At 44.1% G+C, this 20,484-nt stretch overlaps 1 protein-coding gene across 3 annotated transcripts in view; it reads right to left on the reverse strand.

Annotated features, from left to right (window-relative positions):
• The window catches only part of LOC119955589 (tubulin beta chain-like), a 152,048-nt gene that overhangs the window by 47,491 nt on the left and 84,073 nt on the right, over window positions 1–20,484 (reverse strand). Inside the window, exon 2 of one of the 3 annotated variants that reach the window (XM_038781938.1) lies at window positions 2,127–2,229. The exons of the other annotated variants lie outside the window; for them this stretch is intronic. Coding sequence (XP_038637866.1) covers window positions 2,127–2,229 — 103 coding nt within the window. The remainder of the gene's footprint in view (window positions 1–2,126; window positions 2,230–20,484) is intronic. 3 annotated transcript variants of the gene reach the window in all.

Raw genomic sequence — 20,484 nt, forward strand, 5'->3', positions numbered from 1 at the left:
GGGGCAATTTAGCGTGGCCAATCCACCTAGCCTGCACATCTTTGGGTTGTGGGGGGCGAAATCTACGCAAACACGAGGAGAATGTGCAAACTCCACACGGACAGTGACCCAGGGCCGGGATCGAACCTGGGACCTTGCCGCCGTGAGGCAGCAGTGCTAACCACTGTGCCACCGTGTTGCGCATAGTTCATAAAAACACAAGTGCCAGTTTTCACTCCTTGACATAAAAGGGCAGCTGGATGCAGACTCTCAGTCAGGTTAGACAGAGTTGAGGGGAAGACTGAAAAACAGCTTCTGTTGTACGAAGCAAATAGGGACACTATTTTGCGTTAACCACCAAGCAGAAGATTCCTTGTTTGAAGAGATGGGACTTAGAGATTTTAAAGACCCAGCAATTGCCAGGAGGGTGCCCTTCCAACCTTCTATCCCTACATCCAAGTAATTAATATAGATTGTAAATAGTTGGGCCCCGAGGACTGAACCTGTGGCACGCCACTACATTCATCTTGCCAACCAGAAAAGGCCATTTATCCCGACTCTCTCCCTTCTGCCGGTTAGCCAGTCCTTTATCCAAGTCAAGGAGAGGTAATTAAACACCTTTCTGAAGAGCTTGCTTTTGCACTAGGTAATTAAGTTGCCACTCACTGCACTGGCTAGCTCAGCTAGGGTAGTTCTTCCTGCAGCTGTGTGTGAAATGGATCGCCCTCCTCTCTCATTTTCTGCTCCTGCTCTTGTAATGCTAACTTTGCAAACTTGGCGATTCCCTGTCCTCCTGCTAGAGCCTTACTTTAGTAAAAACATTATTGGTGTATGTCATTTTAAGCTCAAGTCCGACTGACATAGATTCCCAATTGGAGATGTTTCTGACAACTGGTACTTTGCAAAGCACTGTGCTTATGATATTGAGTCTCCACAGACGGTGATCATAGGAATCACCAGACCAAGACCCTTCTTGTTCAATTCCCACTACCCTGGTAATCACATGATACAACCCACTTCTGGTTTCGTTTTTGTCCAATTGGAATATTCAGATTTTTTAATGCAGCATACAAAGCAATCGGTTCACAAAATATGTTCAAATGTCTGTCAGAGGAGTGAAAGGAAGGATAAATCGCAGGATATCTAAAGTTCCCAAATCTCTGGTTAGCAAACATGTATCAATTGGATGCCTGTATTGTGGAATGTATATCCCTGCAGAGGGTTGGAGTTTAAAGGTAGCCTGAGCCTCATCTGAAGAAACTCATGCATGAAATAGAAGTAGAGCTACTGGTCAAACAAAGGGTCACGGTTTTGCATATTTGGATTGCAGGGAATGGGTGTGTGCAAAGTAAATCCTTATTCCTGAACAAGGAAAACCAAAGTGTCCCATATAGGGAGGCTTGTGCTTCATTCACATCAAGCTAATGTGGTGCAAACAGCCAGGCAGCAAAAATTAGGACTTGGGTTAATAACGCTCGAGTCACGAGATCTGCGGCCAGCGAGAGGAAACAGTAGCCAAGAAGGAGAATTGGGCTAAGGGAGTAGAAGCCCAGGTTCCTTAAATGCGGATTTAGGAAGTACACTCCTGTTCCTCCTAGCTCCACATTCATGTAAGTCAATTTCAGAAATACATCTTTTTGGTAGCAGGTGGTCCCACGATCTGGATTTACTGGCGCAGAAGGCAAAGGCTAAGAGCAAACTAATCTTGTAATGGAGGCCTCAGACATACAGCAGACCTCTTCTTAGGCAAAAATCAAACCAGTAATTCCTTGTTTACACTACTTTCAAACAGCTCTTTGGTTTGAGTGGTTATAAGGAAAGAGGTAACACCCGTCAACCTCCTTTCAAAGCACTTAAACTTGCAGTGCACCTGGAGTACTATTCTGCAGCATCTGTGCGCTAAACTTCAGCTGATACAGTTCAGTACTGTACAGCCCTCCAGCCAACACCAACCATCCTGTTTCCATTGGACACAATTTGAGTAGCATTTTTTGCTCGTTGCAACAGAATTTACATAGACATTCCCTAAAATGCTGACATTTTTAAAAGGGGTATTGATAACAGGATGGCATGTTGGGATAAATCACTAATTCTTATCCATATTATTCAACCTAAAATATGTAAAATATGCAATTAATACCTGTAGCCATCAGTTATATAGACATAATTCTCTTCCAGCTGGAGATCACTGTCTCCATGGTAGGTTCCGGTAGGATCGATGCCATGCTCATCACTGATAACTTCCCAGAACTAAAAAGAGTATAAAGTCAATATAACATATGTAAATCAGTTAAGCATATTTAAGAGGACTAGCTCTATTGAGTATGCACCAACCTATCATTATTTGTGGATACACTCATCTCAGATCCCTGGAGCACTTTGGCTCCTTTAATGTGGTTAACTTTTCACACCCTCTTGAACTAATTAAATAAAAATTCTTCATATTTGGATAACAACACACATTGGATAGTCTCACTTACTCAACAATAACATGCTTGCTGATGTTCAGTTTACTGTTTATCTGGACCACTCCTCAGCTCTAGACCTCATTATAACCATGGACAGAAGAGCCGAATTTAAGAGGACTGTGGAGCATCCTCCAGTGGCTGCAGTCATATTTACCATTATGAAAGATAGCTGTGGTTTGTTGAAGGCCGATCATTTCAGCTCCAGGGCATCACTGCACGAGTTCCTGAGGGCAGCATCCTTGGTCCACTATCTTCAGATGCTCATTAATGACCATCATCAGGGTCAGAAATTATGATTGCACAGTGTTCATTCCCAAATGCAATTGCTCAGATACTAAGGCAGTCTGTTTCTACATGCAGCATGACCTGAGCAAATGTCCAAGCTTGGAATGCTAAGTGGCAAAGTAATATTTGCACCAGGCAAAAACCATCTCCAACAAGAGAGTCTAAGTTATCTCTCCATGAGATTTCTATCCCCATCATCGACATCCTGGGGACTAGTACTTTTAACCAGAAACCCAACTGGTCGAGCCACGTAGCAGGTCAAAGGCTTGGTATTCTGCGTGAGTGCCTCAGCTTCTGATTCCGCAAAACTGATCCACAACCTACAAGGTACAAGTTAGGTATGTTGTAAATATCTCCACCGACCTGTGTGAGTACAGCTACAACACTCAAGAATGTTTCCCTCACTAACAGCACCGTGGGTCTACCTATATCATTGCAATAGTACAAGGCGGCAGCTTATCACCTTCTCAAAGGCAATGAGGGGTGAGCAGTAAATGCTTGTTATTCTTTCTAGTAGTTTGATACAACTGAGTGGCTTGTATTTGAGCCATGTCCTCTGGATCTACTTTGCTCCAAAGAAATCAAATTAGACTCAAGTTTAACTCTGTTTCTGTCTCCATAACTCTTTCCGTCTAGCTCTTTCCGTTTTTACCTCTAGCTCTCTACAAGGCGAATATCTCGTCATGCTCTCCATTATCTCACTTTAGAATCAGAGAAACAGCAATCCTTTCAACCTCTTCCAATGAGATCATGCATAATTTACATAATTGCTCCTTGTATCCAATCCCTTCACCCCCTCAAGAATTATACTTGTTCTCTTCTGTCCCTTTCAATTACTGCAATATACTGTTGATGCTGCAGCGACTGAAGGACTTTACAAAGTATCTTAGGTGCAATATTTTCTCACTATTACATACAAACATATGAATTAGGAACAGGAGTACGCCATTTGACCCCTTGAGTCTACTCCGCCATTCAATATGATGGCTGATCTGATTGTGGCCTCAACTCCACATTCCACCTACCCTTCAATAACCTTTGACTTCCTTGTTAGTCAAGAATCTATCTACCTCTGCCTTAAAAATACAACTTGACCCTGCCTCCACTGCTCTCTGGGGAAGAGAGTGTCAAAGACTCACTACCCTCCGAGAACAAATGTCTCCACCACAAAACAGAACTTTTAATATATCTCAAGATCTGATTTGTTTTATTTACCTTCACTGTTGTGGTAACTTCAATTTGTCAATCAGGACTTCAGCAATTTTGTCCCTATGTGAAACACTTTCATTTACATTAAATTTCACCTTTCGCAGCTGATCCAGTTCAGCTTTCTAGTCCATCACCTTCATTAGCTTTGCATCATTTACAAATTTAGCCATTGTGTTTGTGTCTTTGAGCTCCAGAGCATATATAAGATAGTAAGTAAAATTGGTCCAAGAACAGGTCCCAGTGGGACTCCACTCGTAAGAGTTTCCAAGAGTCAGGATAATTGCTGTAGCACTACCATCTGGATTCTATTAGCCAACAAATTATATATTAATTACAAAATATTTCCACTGATTTCTGCGTTCTTTATTTTCAATGCCACTCCTTCCAAAGATACTGTATTGAAGCTCTCAGTGAAAACCAGATGTGTCCACAGCCTTACCCTCCTTTGTGACACCCTTAAAAATAATGATTGACAAGGCCAGCCCTCATGAACACATCTTTTATGGTTTTATTTCTATTCAGATGCTCTATGATTTTATTTTTAATAAGTGTTTTCATATCTTAATTTTACGCACAATGGACATCAAACTTTTTGGTCTTGTACTTTCCCAAGACACTTTACTATTTTTGCCCAGTGCCAGGTAACTTGCCAATATTCAATAATTTCTGGAATATTTGTACCAGAGTTTCTGCAATTTCCCTCACCTCCTTAATGATCCAAAAATGGATTTTATCCAGCTCAAGATTTTATCCAGCTTAAATTTGTAGTTATTAAAAATCATGCTGGTAATAATGTGAATAGCATCACAACTTACCTCTGAAACAATCTCTGGGTTTCAATCTTGTTTCGATTTTAATAACCCTTCTAACTACCTTTAAAATATGTACAAAATAACAGCAAAAGGAGCTCATAATTTTTGTGGTAGTTTTCAGTTGTGTAGGAATCTTGAAGTTAATCTTTAAAAACCTAAAGCAATTCAGGCATTACCCGAGAACAGTGATTTGCTGGTTCTCTCATCCATTCATCAGTCATAGCTGCTTCACAATATTCTGTTTTTACATCCTGTATTACACGGTTAACGTTATTGACGAGCCATTATTAGCCTTGAGAGTCCATGGACCATAAATCTGCTCAGCATTTTCTTTTAGTTTGTTACCTTTAATTCAAGATACTTTTCTTAAGTGTGTGGATTTAAAAATATTTTTGATAAGTTACAGCAACACCTGTGAAAGGTCTGCGAGATAGTGCAATAAATATTTTTGCTGCCTAGACAGTTCAAATGTCTTAACTTTATTTCAAAACCTGAAAAGCAGTTACCGAAATCCTTTTTTGATCTCAGCACTATCTTGTCACTAAATTGTATCACACTTCAGTATCCTGTCTGGATGACCTGTGCACAATGCGATGGGCAGCACGACAGAGGTTAGCACCAAGGACCCGGGTTCAATTCCTGGCTTTGATCTCCGTGTTCTCCCCGTGTCTGCGTGGGGTTCCTCTGAGAGACCCAGTTAGGTGAATTGGAATTCTCCCTCAGTGTACCCAAACAGGCGCCAGAATGTGGCGACTAGGGGATTTTCACAGTAACTCCATTGCAGTGTTAATGTGAGCCTACTTGTGACAATAATAAAGATTATTATTTTGATTAACACAAATAACTAAGTAAATTAAATCAAATAAACTGAGGAACAAATTAAAGGGACAGTTCTTTAAAGGGAGAAACTGCCTTAAACAAAAAACAAATCACAAATGAAACGTAAAACATCAAACCAAAATGTGAATAAAAGGATCAATAAGGCACTCCAGCCACTGCAATGCCCAACGGGCACGGAACGCTCCGAGGGTGCCTATGGATACGGCATGCTCCCTCTCCAGGGACATCTGGCCGCGAATGTAGCCGTGCGGTAGAGGGGAAGACAGTCGGGTCGGACAACCCTATCGATTGCTCGCTGCCTGAACCTGTTGATGGCATGTCTGGCAAAGCCCAGGAGCAGATTCATGAGGAGGTCCTCCTCCTTCCCCGCCACTCTTCACACCAGACGACAGGAGTATGGGGCTGATGTGCAAACAAAACCATAACAAAGGTTTTTTAAATAACTGAAAAGGGGGTGCAGTTTAAAAGAATCTAGATAAGCATGATCCACAAGGCCACAAAAAGGGCAGGCGTCTTCGAGTTCCTGACCAATGCATCCGATGGTTTTACGGGACAGCTGCATGTAACACCCTCCCCACCGCAGATCCCCAATGTTAAGGGGGAGGATTCCTCCGTCAAGGACCTCAACCACTGGATGGCAACAAGACATGCCAAGATGTGTCCGGGCGATGAGCGAGGGCAAGGAAGTGAAGGGTGTGCAGCAGCAGCAGCCCATGCAGGAAACCCCTCCGTGCAGTGTGAAAGGGCACAAAGGGCATTCCCACGAGATGGCTCAGGCTGTGGGGCTCAAGCTCCCAAAGGGTGTTTAGGCCGCGCATCTGCCGGAAGAAATACATCGCCAGGGAACACCATCTGGGAGGGAGATTGACATAGCGGTATCGCTGTAGGGTCTGAAGGTCATGATGTAGAGATGTCGGCATTGGACTGGGGTGAGCGCAGTAAGAAGTCTTACAACACCAGGTTAAATTCAAACAGGATTGTTTCAAACACTACCTTTTGGAGCGCTGCTGAGGTCTACCTATACCATTGGAAGGAAGGAGAAGCGCTCCAAAAGCCAATCTTGTATTACACGGTTAACGTTGTTTGAAACAATCCTGTTGGGTCTGAAGGTGGAAGGTCACTACCTAGGTGTCAAGGCACACCAGCGTCTGACTATCCTCCCTAAGTGGGAGACTCCGAACCTAAGAAGCGATCCAGTGCAGTCTTTTTCCCCATAAGAACTGTATGATTATTCTCTGGATTTTGTGACTAAGTCAGGGGAAGGGTCAAAGTGACCAGCCAGTACCACAGCTGACTTATGACCAGAACTCGGTGCCTGTAAGACAGCACGCGGTGCCTGTAAGACAGCACGCGGAGCAGCTGAGTGGTGACATTGGCCTCCAGCTCCTGCCAATTCACCAGGATTCCTCAGCTGGGCAAAATGGACTCCCCAGTACAGGAGGGAGGTCATGCTCCAGGTTAAAGGGCCTAAGCTCCTCTTGGAGGGGGTCTATCCGCCACAGACCAACCAGCAGTCAGAAACATTTACCCAGTTGATCCTGGCAGAGGATGTGGCAGGATACACAGCCTGGCACATCCTCCGCAGATCAGCGGGGTCTGTAAACATGAGGAGCACGTCATCAGCGTAGGCCGAAAGGACCACCCTGATGCCTAGCTCTCGCAGAACCAATCCCAACTACCTCCTCAGCAAGAGGCACAGAAAAGGCTCCATGCAGATAGAATACAGCTGAACAGACAAGGGGCAGCCCTGACAAACTCCTCTCCCAAAGCGAGAATGTGCCGTCAGAGACCTGCTAACCTTAACGAGACACTGTGACTCATTATAATCCTGGATACTTAAAACCTCATTCATATTAGCGGTTTGATCATCTCCATTCCTCAATCAAATCCATAACATTTTCTTCCCTTGTTGGCCTTTTATTAACAGGGTCATAAAACATCTTTTATTAACTCTAGAAATACTTTTCTGTCTGACCAATGGAGGCAAGGTTGTCCCAGTAAATATCTGACGAGTTGAAATTTCCAAATAACATAATTGGTCTGTTACTAGTTACATCTCATGGCATAATTTCTCATTAAAGCTACGAAGAGTGAAGACCCTGGAGCAGAGCAATGAGAGAGGAAGGCAGGGATGTATAAGGGGTGTGACCATGAGTAGAGTAGTTAGAGAGAGCCAGATGCAGCAATATAAGGAAGCGTCTGGGAACAGAGCAGTCAGAGAGAACAAAACGGAACAATACAAGGAATGATCAGTAAGGACAGAGAGGTCAGAGAAAGAGAGAGGTGGAATAATATCACGAGGGTGATGAATCTTTGAGGTTCTCTACCCCAGAGAGCTGTGGAGGCTGTAATTGAGCATGTTCAAGACAGAGATTGATAGATTTCTAGATATTAAAGATATCAAAGGATATGGGGGATAGTACAGGAAGATGGTATTGAGGTAGAGGATCAGCCATGACTTAGTTGAATGACGATGGGGCAGGTTTGAGCAACTAGATAGCCAACTCCTACTCAATGTTCCTAATGAGCAATACAATCAGAGAAAGACAGGCTGAGAGTCAGTTAGCCCATCGGGGAGAAAAAAAAATCACAACGACATCACAGTCACATAGTGGGGGTAATCTAATCGGTAAACATTTAATTTAATGAACAGATATAAGCAAGCTAGATCAATATTTAGTATAAAAACTTAAGTAAGCCAATTTGACAAAATACATAGGGCAGGATTTTCAGATAGCGAGGATTCCCATCACAACACCCGAAAAAGTTGGCAGGCCAGGGAGTGAGAGTGGGGTGGGTGGAGGTTGTGATGGCAAGGCCAGGCAGGGAGGGAGCACGTGAGGTGGAGAAAACCTTTGGAGGGGCCCCTAATCTGAAAAGGGGGTCAGAGATGGAAGCAATCTCCCTTTCCCATCAATATCAGTGAGAGAAGGTATGCATGGGTTAAAATTGATAAAGAGGCAGTATTTGAAAGGGTTGAAGAGGGATCTTTAGAGGGATACGGACACAGGAAGTGTAGAAGATTTTAGTTTAGACGGGCAGCGTTATCGGCACAGGCTTGGAGGGCCGAAGGACCTGTTCCTGTGCTGTACTTTTCTTTGTTCTTTGAAGTACTTAAAAGCTGAGAAGATGCCAGGATTAGGCGGGATGAATCACAGGATTCAGGGGGAAATCTTTCAATCCTCCTTAGATACAGGGGTAGTGGTGCCAGAGCACTGGAAAATTGCAAATGTTACATCTTTGTTCAAAAAGGGTGAGGATAAGCCCAGCAAGTAGATCATTTGGTTATGGGAAGATTTTTGGAAACAATAATCTGGGACAAAATGAACCAGCAATTTAGTCAAATGTGGATTAACTGAGGAAAGCCAGCATAGACTTGTTAAAGGAAATTTTATTTCAACAAATTTTACAAAGCTTTGTTAATATGTGGAATTTCTGAAAAGTGTTTGATAAGGTACTAGCAAAGTGGAAGCCCTGGAATATAAACAGCAATGGTAGCATGGATACAAAGTTGTCTGAGTGACAGGAAACAAGAGTGGTGATGAACGGTTGTTTTCCACTCAAGAGGGAGGTATACAGTAGGGCTGCTTTTTCTTGATATATATTAATGTGTGCAGGCACAACAAAATTCGCAGGTGACAGAATTTGGAAGCATTGTGAACTGGAAGATACTGAGAGATTCCAAGACACATGAACAGGTTGGTGGAATGAATGAACCAACACATGGCATATCAAATTTAATTCAGAGAAATGTGAAGTGATTAATTTTGGTAAGAAGATCAAGTCAATGGGCAAAATTCTATATCTCGCAATGCCGCAAATTAGATTTGTGCCCCTGTCGGCTGCAGCATGCAAAACCAGCATTTACATGCGTTTAAATATGATTAGCACATTTGACTGACTGTGTTCCAGGCCTCCGGGATGCTCCACCCCTCTCAGGTGGAAGTCACACCGGTTTACATATAAACATACATAGAAAATAGAAGCAGGAGGAAGCCATTCTACCCTTGGAGCCTTCTCTGCCTTTCGTTCTGTTCATGGCTGATCATCAAGTTCAGTACCCTGATCTCGTGCCTTGCCCTATATCCCTTTAGCCCCAAGAGCTACATCTAATCCCTTCTTCACATTACACATTTTCACCTCAACTACTTTCTGTGGTAGCGAATTCCAGATTCACCACTCACTGGGTGAAGAAATTTCTCCTCACCTCAGTCATAAAAGTTTACTCCTTATCTTCACACAATGATCCCGAGTTCTGGACACCCTCACCAACAGGAACATTCTTTCTGAATCTACACTGTCTAATCCTGTTATTTCATAAATCTACACTGTCTAATCCTGTTAGAATTTCATAAGTTTCTATATAACCGATTTAGTCTATATAGTCTCTCCTCATATGACAGTCCTGGATCCCAGGAATCAGCCTGGTAAATCTTTGCTGCACTCCCTCCACAGCAAGAACATCCTTCCTCAGATAAGGACCCCAAAACTGCACACAATACTCCAGATGCGGCCTCCCCAATGCCCTACACAATTATAGTAAAACATCCCTGTAGTCAAATCCTCTCGCTATGAAGGCCAACGTATCATTTGCCTTCTTTACTGCCTGCTGTACTTTCGAAAGTAAGCTTGCAGAAAACATAAAAACTGACTGCAAAAGCATCTATACATATGTGAAGCGAAAAAGACTGTTGAAGACAAATGTAGGTCACTTACAGTTAGAATCAGGTGAATTCATAATGAGCAACAAGGAGGTGTCAGACCAGTTGAACAAATAGTTTGGATCTGTCTTCACCAAGGAGGAGACAAATACTTGGGGACAGAGGGTCTCTAGCATGAAGGAGGAACTGAAGGAAATCCTTATTAGTCAGGATATTATATTGGGAAAATTGATAGGATTAAAACCCGATAAATCCCCAGGGCCTGCTCTCTGCATCCCAGAGTACTTAAGGAAGTGGCACTAGAAATAATGGACGCATTAGTTTTTTAAAAATAAATTTAGAGTATCCAATTCATTTTTTCCAATTAAGGGGCAATTTTAGTGTGACCAATCCACCTAACCAGCATATCTTTGGGTTGTGGGGACAAAACCCACGCAAACACGGGGAGAATGTGCAAACTCCATACGGACAGTGACCCAGAGACGGGATCAAACCTGGGACCTCGCCGTCATGAGGTAGTAGTGCTGCCCGCTGCTCACCCTTTAATGGACGCATTAGTGATAATTTTCCGGCATTCTATAGACTCTGGAAGAGTTCCAACGGATTGAAGGGTAGCTAATGTAACCCTACTTTTTAAAAAAGGAGAGAGAGAAAACGGGAAATTATAGACTGGTTAGCCTGACATCAGTGGTGAGAAAATGCCGGAGTCAATTATTAAGATCGAAATAACTGAGCATTTAGAAAGCAGGGACAAGATCGGTCCAAGTCAGTGTGGATTCACTAAAGGGAAATCAAGCTTGACAAATCTGAAATTTTTTAAGGATGTGACCAGTAGAGTGGACAAGGGTGAACCAGTGCAGGGAAGCGAGCGGGTGGTGAAGATCAAGGAGAAATGGGGAGCGGAGATCAACTGGGGAGTATGGAGTGAGGCACTGCGTAGGGTGAAAACGGGACCCCCTCTTGTGCAAGGATGAGCCTGATACAGTTTAAGGTGGTGCACAGGTTGCATATGACTCGGGCGAGAATGAGTGGGTTCTTTCAGGAGATAGCAGATGAGAGCGAGAGGTGTGGACGGAGGCCAGCAAATCACACGCATATGTTTTGGGGTTGTGAAAAATTGGGAAGATTCTGGGCGGGGGTGTTCGCGGTCTTAGCCAGGATAGTGGAGATGGTGGCGATATTTGGGGTTTCAGAGAAGCCGGAGCTCATGGAAAGGAGGAAGGCCGATTTTGTGGCGCATTTGCCTGTCTGATTGCACAGAAGCGACTTTTACTGGAATGGGGGTCGGCATCGCCACCGGGGGTTGCGGCTTGGTCGGGTTTCCTGTACGATATCCTGCGTTTGGATACGTTAATGTATGAAAATGAAAATCGCTTTATTGTCACGAGTAGGCTTCAATGAAGTTACTGTAAAAAGCCCCTAGTCGCCACATTCCGGCACCTGTCCAGGGAGGCTGATACGGGAATTGAACCGTGCTGCTGGCCTGCTTTAAAAGCCAGCGATTTAGCCCAGTGAACTAAAAAAGGGCTCCGCAGGGGGGTTTGAGAAAAGTTGGGCGGGATGTTTGTGACTGTGTTTGAGAAGCTTTTAGTCGCGGGAGGGGGTGAAAAAGGGAAGAAATTTATACAGACTGTATAGTTGATTGCTGTGAATTATTTTTCCTGGAGTGTTTATTTGCTGTAACCTGTTTTGATACATTTTTGTAATAAAATACATTTTTTTTAAAAAGGGTGAACCAATGGATGGTTCCACCCACTTATGAATAGAACATTGAACATTCAGTGCAGAAGGAGGCCTATCGGCCCATTGAGTCTGCACCGACCCACTTAAGTCCCAACTTCCACCCCATCCCCACAACCCAAGAATCCCTCCCAACCTTCTTGGTCACCAAGGGCAATTTATCATGGCCAATCCACCTAACCTGCACGTCTTTGAACTGTGGGAGGAAACCGGAGCACCGGAGGAAACCCACGCACACACGGAGAGAACGTGCAAACTCCGCATAGTGACCCAGCGGGGAATCAAACCTGGGACCCTGCCACTGTGAAGCCACAGTGCTGTCCACTTGTGCTACCGTGCTTCCCAAATAGTGAGCAAAATTAAAGCTCATGATACTGGGATACCATGAGCAGCGCGGTAGGACTATTGCTTCACAGCTCCAGGGTCCCAGGTTCGATTCCTGGCTGGGTCACTGTCTGTCCTTTCCCAGTCCAATATCCCCAGTATCGAGGCATTGGTCACACTTGATCAGCTGTGTTAGGTGGGCCATATTGGTTTACAAGTGCAACAGGTGATTAAGAAGGCAAATGGAATTTTGTCCTTCATTGCTAGAGGGATGGAGTTTAAGACTAGGGAGGTTATGTTGCAATTGTATAAGGTGTTAGTGAGGCCACACCTGGAGTATTGTGTTCAGTTTTGGTCTCCTTACTTGAGAAAGGACATACTGGCGCTGGAGGGTGTGCAGAGGAGATTCACTAGGTTAATCCCAGAGCTGAAGGGGTTGTATTATGAGGAGAGGTTGAGTAGACTGGGACTGTACTCGTTGGAATTTAGAAGGATGAGGGGGGATCTTATAGAAACATTTAAAATTATGAAGGGAATAGATAGGATAGATGCGGGCAGGTTGTTTCCACTGGCGGGTGACAGCAGAACTAGGGGACATAGCCTCAAAATAAGGGGAAGTAGATTTAGGACTGAGTTTAGGAGGAACTTCTTCACCCAAAGGGTTGTGAATCTATGGAATTCCTTGCCCAGTGAAGCAGTTGAGGCTCCTTCATTACATGTTGTTAAGGTAAAGATAGATAGTTTTTTTGAAGAATAAAGGGATTAAGGGTTATGGTGTTCGGGCCGGAAAGTGGAGCTGAGTCCACAAAAGATCAGCCATGATCTAATTGAATGGCGGAGCAGGCTCGAGGGGCCAGATAGCCTACTCCTGCTCCTAGTTCTTATGTTCTTATATTGCCCGCATGCCTGACACAAGACTCCCAAAACAAATGCTCTACTCCGAACTCCGCAATGGCACATGATCACTAGGAGGCCAGAGGAGACGCTACAAGGACACTCTGAAAGCCTACCTAAACAAATGCAACATCCCACCGACACGTGGGAATTGCTTGCCTTAGAACGCACAGGCTGGAGAAAAAGCATCCACAAAGGTGCCAATCACCTCGAGTGTCATAGAGTGAACCAACTGGAGGCCATGTGTAAACAGCGGAATGAGAGCACAGAATCTAGAGCAGGGGTGGGCAAACTTTTCTGTGCAAGGGCCACATTCAGAAATTCACAATTTTAAATAGTATATTAAGTAAAATAATTAATATTTAAAATAGCCAAAATAAAAGGTTTTTAAAGAAAAAAAAGCAATTAATTTTTATAATTAATATTTTAAAGTAGAAACTTTACATGAAACACATTTATTTAGAACATAGAACAGTACAGCACAGAACAGGTCCTTCGGCCCTCAATGTTGTGCCGAGCCATGATCACCCTACTCAAACCCACGTATCCACCCTATACCCAACAACCCCCCCCCCCCCTTAACCTTACTTTTATTAGGACACTACGGGCAATTTAGCATGGCCAATCCACCTAACCCGCACAATCTTTGGACTGTGGGAGGAAACCGGAGCACCCGGAGGAAACCCATGCACACAGGGGGAGGACGTGCAGACTCCACACAGACAGTGACCCAGCCGGAATCGAACCTGGGACCCTGGAGCTGTGAAGCATTTATGCTAACCACCATGCTACCCTGCTGCCCTTTATTTGAAAAACATTTGATTTGATTTATTTGAAAAACAAAGTAACTCAGTTTAAAGAAAAAAAAGCAATTAATTTTTATTAATTAATATTTTAAAGTAGAAACTTCACAGGAAACACATGTTGTGCCGAGCAATGATCACCCTACTCAAGTCAACGTATCCACCCTATACCAGTAACCCAACAGCCCCCCCATTAACCTTAATTTTTAAAAAAATTAAAAAAATAAAAATAATTTTTTTTTTTTTTTTTAATGACTTGATCTTGGTGGGCCGCATAAAGACCTTCGGCCCGCGGGCCGTAGTTTGCCCACCCCTGATCTAGAGGGTCCCACCCATCCAGCTCATTTAGCATCACCTGCCAAACCTGTGAGAGTCCAGGATTAGAATTTCCAGCCACAGCAGAACCCACCTCCCCGGAGTGGAAGCAAATTATCCTCAATGCTGACAGACTGAGAGATTGAGATGACGCCACCGCCTCCCCACGAGTGAGATGCTTTGAGATGTTGTCTTTTTATTGTTGTTAGATCAATATAAAAGACAGGGGATCTCAATTGTTTTGATTTGATTTTTGATTTGATTTATTGTCACATCTTTTAGTATACAGTCAAAAGTATTGTTTCTTGCATGCTGTACAAACAACGCATACCAAACATAAGAAAGGAAGGAGAGACTGCAGTACATAATGTTATAGTTATAGCAAGGTGTAGAGAAAAGATTAACGTAATATGAGGTAGGTCCATTCAAAAGTCTGGTGGCAGCCGGGAAGAAGCTGTTCTTTAGTCGGTTGGTACGTGACCTCAAACTTTGGTATCTTTTTCCTGACAGAAGAAGGTGGAAGAGTGTATGTCCGGGGTGCATGGAGTCCTGAATTATGCTGGCTGCCTTTCCGAGGCAACGGGAATCGTAGATAGAGTCAATGGATGGGAGGCTGGTTTGCGTGATGGATTGAGCTACATTCACGACTTTTTGTAGTTTCCTGCGGTCTTGGGCAGAGCAGGCTCCATACCAAGCTGTGATACAACCAGAAAGAATGCTTTCTATGGTGCATGTGTAGAAGTCTCACTGGAACGATGGAGGTTGAGGGGCGACCTGATAGAGGGGCATAGACAGAGTGGATAGTCAGAGACTTTTTCCCAGGGTAGAGGGGTCAATTACTCGGGGGCATAGGTTTAAGGAGAGAGGGGCAAGGTTTAGAGGAGATGTACGAGGTATGTTTTTTTACACAGAGGGTAGTGGGTGCCTGGAACATGCTGCCGGAGGAGGTGGTGGACGCAGGGACGATAATGATGTTTAAGGGGCATCTTGACAAATACATAGATAGGATGGGAATAGAGGGATACGGACCCCGGAAGTGTAGAAGATTTTAGTTTGGGCGGGAAGAATGGTCGGCGCAGGCTTGAAGGGCCGAAGGGCCTGTTCCTGAGCTGTACTTTTCTTTGTTCTTTGTGAGAGTCGTAGCTGACATGCCAAATTTCCTTAGTTGTCTGAGAAAGTAAGAGTCGTTAGTGGGCTTTCTTAACTATAGTGTCGGCATGGGGGGACCAGGACAGGTTATTGTTGATCAGTACACCTAAAAACTTGACGTTCTCGTCCCTTTCTACTTCGTTCCCATTGATGTAGACAGGGGCAGAGTTCTCCACCACGCTTCCTGAAGTCGATGACAATCTCCTTCGTTTTGTTGACATTGAGGGAGAGATTATTGTTGTTGCACCAGTTAGAGATAGATAGAGATAGAGAAATACAGCACAGAACAGGCCCTTCGGCCCACGATGTTGCGCCGAACTTTTGTCCTAGGTTAATCATAGAATTATGGACAATTTGTCATGGCCAATCCACCCAACCTGCACATCTTTGGACTGTGGGAGGAAACCGGAGTACCCGGAGGAAACCCACGCAGTCACGGGGAGGATGTGCAGACTCCACACAGACAGTGACCCAAGTCGAAATCGAACTTGGGACCCTGGAGCTGTGAAGCAATTGTGCTATCCACAATGCTACCGTGCTGCCCTTAAGAAGTTAACCTACATTCCCTTATTCTACCCTAATCCAAGTACCTATCCAATAGCCGCTTGAAGGTCCATAAATTTTCCGACTCAACTACTACCACAGGCAGTGCATTCCATGCCCCCACTACTCTCTGGGTAAAGAACCTACCTCTGACATCCCCTCTATATCTTCCACCATTTATCTTAAATTTATGTCCCCTTGTAATGGTGTGTTCCACCCGGGGAAAAAGTCTCTGACTGTCTACTCTATCTATTCCCCTGATCATCTTATAAACCTCTATCAAGTCGCCCCTCATCCTTCTCCGTTCTAATGAGAAAAGGCCTAGCACCCTCAATCTTTCCTCGTATGACCTACTCTCCATTCCAGGCAACATCCTGGTAAATCTCCTTTGCACCCTTTTCCAAAGCTTCCACATCCTTCCTAAAATGAGGTGACCAGAACTGCACACAGTACTCCAAATGTGGCCTGACCAAGGTTTTGTACAGCTGCATCATCACCTCACGGCTCTTAAATTCAATCCCTCTGCTAATGAACGCTAGCACACCATAGGCCTTCTTCACAGCTCTATCCACTTGAGTGGCAACTTTCAAAGAACAATGAACATAGACCCCAAGATCTCTCTGCTCCTCCACATTGCCAAGAACCCTACCATTAACCCTGTATTCCGCATTCAGATTTGTCCTTCCAAAATGGACAACCTCACACTTGTCAGGGTTAAACTCCATCTGCCACTTCTCAGCCCAGCTCTGCATTCTATCTGTCTCTTTGAAGCCGACAACAGCCCTCCTCACTATCCACAACTCCACCAATCTTCGTATCATCTGCAAATTTACTGACCCACCCTTCAACTCCCTCATCCAAGTCGTTAATGAAAATCACAAACAGCAGAGGACCCAGAACTGATCCCTGCGGTACGCCATTGATAACTGGGCTCCAGGCTGAATATTTGCCATCCACCACAACTCTCTGTCTTCTATCGGTTAGCCAGTTTGTTATCCAACTGGCCAAATTTCCCACTATCCCATGCCTCCTTACTTTCTGCATAAGCCTACCATGGGGAACCTTATCACCGGATTCGCTATCTCATTCCTATACTCTGTCTCGTCATTGTTTGAAATCCGACCCACGATACGGTGGTGTCATCAGCAAATTTGAAAATCGTGTTGGAGTGAATTTGGCCGCACAGTCATTGGTGCATAAGGAGTATAGTAGGGGGACGAGGACACAGCCTTGTTGAGGATGATCGTGGAGGAGGCGTTGTTGCCTATCGTTACTGACTGTGGCCTGTGGGTTAGAAAGTTCACGATCCAGTCGCAGAGGGAGGAGCCGAGGCCGAGGCCACGGAGTTTGGAAATGAGTTTCGTAGGAATGGTGGTGCTGAAGGCTGAGCTGTACTCGATAAATAGGAATCTGACATTGGTGTCTTTGTTATCTTGGTGTTCCAGGGTAGAGTGCAGGACCATGGAGATGGCGTCTGCTGTGGGCCTGTTGCAGCGGTGGGCAAACTGTAGTGGATCAAGGCAGTCTGGGAGGCTGGATTGATTCGTGCCACGACTAACCTTTCGAAGCATTTCATGATGACGGATGTCAGAGCCACTGGATGGTAGTCATTAAGGCACGCTGCTTGGCTTTTTTTGGTGCAGGGATGATGGTCGTCTTCTAGAAGCAGATAGGGACCTCAGATTGTTGTAAAGAGAGGTTGAAGGTGTCTGCGAATACCCCCGCCAGCTGATCCGCGCAAGACCTGAGAACCCGTCCGGGTACCCAATCCGGGCCAGTGGCTTTCCATGGGTTGACCTTCGAGAACGCTGCTCTGACGTCTGCAACGGTGATCTCAGGTACAGGTTCATCCGAACGCACAATTGTGTGGTAAGATGTGAAGCTGGGATTGTTCTCTTTGGTGCACTTGAAAAGGAGACTGAAGTGGTATTTTGATAGAGTAGGTAGGGAGAATGGTTTGCAATGGCATAAAAATCAGTAAATAGTAGACACATAATGGGCAAAAAGCCAGAGGGAAGATAAGATTTATTTTTTGTTTTAAATGCAGCAAATTGTGATCTGGAACACACTGCTGGTATAAGCAATAGAAGATTAGGAATAGGAAATTTCAACGAGATACTGGGTAGTTCATACAGTTGAAAAATAAAAACATTGCAGCAGTATGGTGTAAAGGTGAGTGGGGCCAAATTGAATAGGCCCTTCAAACAGATAGCACAGGAACAATGGTCTCCTGTGTTATAGGATTCTGGATGTTGTTCTGCTATTTCACAAATTTCTGGACCAATGACAGTAAAACCTCAGGCAGAAAAACAGTACAACTGCACCTCCCTGATAACCAATTCAAATCTGAAGACGTATTTATACAGCAAATTTAACATAATAAAATATCCAAAGGCACTTTAGAGAAACATCATGAAGCATAATCTGACACTGAACCACATAAGGAGGCTTTAGGGCATACGACCAAAAGCTTGTTCAATGGGAACATAAACAAAAGCACTGGGAAAAATAGGAGCAGATGTAGACCATACAACCCCACCTGGCCTCAGCTCCACTTTCCTGCCAGTTCCCTAGAAACTATGACACCCATTAATAAACAAAATCGCAGCCTCCGTAACTCACTGCAGTAGAGAATTACAAAGATTAACGATCTTCTAAAAGTATGACCCGGGAAGAATGAGTGGGTTCTTCCAGGGGGTGGCCGATGAATGCGAGGAGTGTGAATGGGGGCCGGCGAATCATGTGCACATGTTCTGGGGTTGCGAGAGGGTGGAGATACTGGGAAGCGGTGTTTGGGACGCTATCTAAGATTGTGGGGGTGTTTTTGTATATGTTGCTGTTTTTATACACCGGTTTGGAATAAAATACATTTTTTTTTTAAATGATTTCCTGAGAGAAATTCCTCTATCATTTCGCATTAAATGGGCAGTCTTTTTCCTGAAACTATGACCCAAAATTCCATATCTGGGGAAAAGTCCACTCAGCATCTTCCCTGCACACCACTCACCTCTCATTCTTCTAACCTCCGATGGGTGCAGGCCCAATCTACTCAATCTTTTCCCACAAGACAACCCAGTTATCCCTGGAATCAGCCTAGCGAACCCTTCTCTGAATTGCCTCGAATGAAAGAGGCAGGTTTTAAGGAGAATCTTAGTAGCAAGAGAAGAGATACAGTGAGATTGAGAGAGGGAATTCCAGAGATTAGGGCCTTGGAAGTCACAGTTTACCAGTGGTGGAGTGATTAAAACCAGGAATTTTCAATAGTCAGAATTGGATGACCACAGGATTGTGGGGCTGCAAGAGATCACAGATATATAGGATGGGGGGGGGGAAAACGGGGACGACTATGGAAGGATTTGAAAACAAGGCAAATCACAGGACTGATGGTGAATAGGACTGGGTGAAAGTAAGGATATAGGTAGCAAAGGTTTCGATGGCCTGAAGTTTACTGAGTAGAACGTGGGATGCTCACAAGGAGAGTTTTGGAATGGTCAAGCTTAGAGGTCTCAAAGATAGTAAGAGTTTCTATATTTACGAACATATGTCTAAGGGGCGTATGTGAGTCGGGTCCTCAATAATTAAATAAGAGTTAACAAAGTGAGCGATGCTCCAAGAGAAAGCATCTGGGGAATTGATAATGGAAAGTAGGACTATGGTGGATGAATTAAACAGGTATTTTGCATCAGTCTTCACTATTCAGGATGCAAGTAACATCACAGAAATAGCTGCAAATCAGGGTTGAAAGACGTAGTCCATGAGATAGTTGATGTAGTGGTTTTAATTTTCCAAATTTCCCAAGATTTTGGGAAGGTTCCATTAGATTGGAAGATAGCAAATTAAACTCTTTTATTCAAAAAGGGAGGGAGAGGAAAGCAGGTAATTACAGGTTAGTTGGCCTAATATCTGTCACAGGGAAATTGTTAGAAGCCATTAAAAGATGTTATATCAGGGCACTTAGAAAAATTCAAAGCAATCAGAGTTAATATGGTTTTGTGCAAGGTAAATCAGGTTTATAATAATAATCTTTATTAATGTCACAAGTGGGTTTACATTAACACTGCAGTGAAGTTACTGCGAAAATCCTCTAGTCGCCACATTCCGGCACGTGTTCGGGTACACGAGGGAAGATTCAGAATGTCCAATTCACCTAACAAGCACGTCTTTCGGGACTTGTGGGAGGAAACCGGAGCACACGGAGAAAACCCACACAGATGCAGGGGGAATGTGCAGACTCCGCAGACAGTGACCCAAGCCGGGAATTGAACCTGGGACTCTGGCACTGTGAAGCAACAGTGCTAACCACTGTGCTACCATGCTGCCCAATTTATTGGAGTTATTTGAAAGAGTCACACGTGTTGTGGATAAAGGGAAACCGGTGGATGTACCATACTTAGATTTCTAGAAGACATTTGGTAAGGTGTCATATCAAAGGTTATTGCAGAAAATAAAAGCTCATGTTATA

Source organism: Scyliorhinus canicula, chromosome 21 (genome assembly GCF_902713615.1).
Source record: "Scyliorhinus canicula chromosome 21, sScyCan1.1, whole genome shotgun sequence".
In the NCBI taxonomy this organism is placed as follows: domain Eukaryota; kingdom Metazoa; phylum Chordata; class Chondrichthyes; order Carcharhiniformes; family Scyliorhinidae; genus Scyliorhinus; species Scyliorhinus canicula.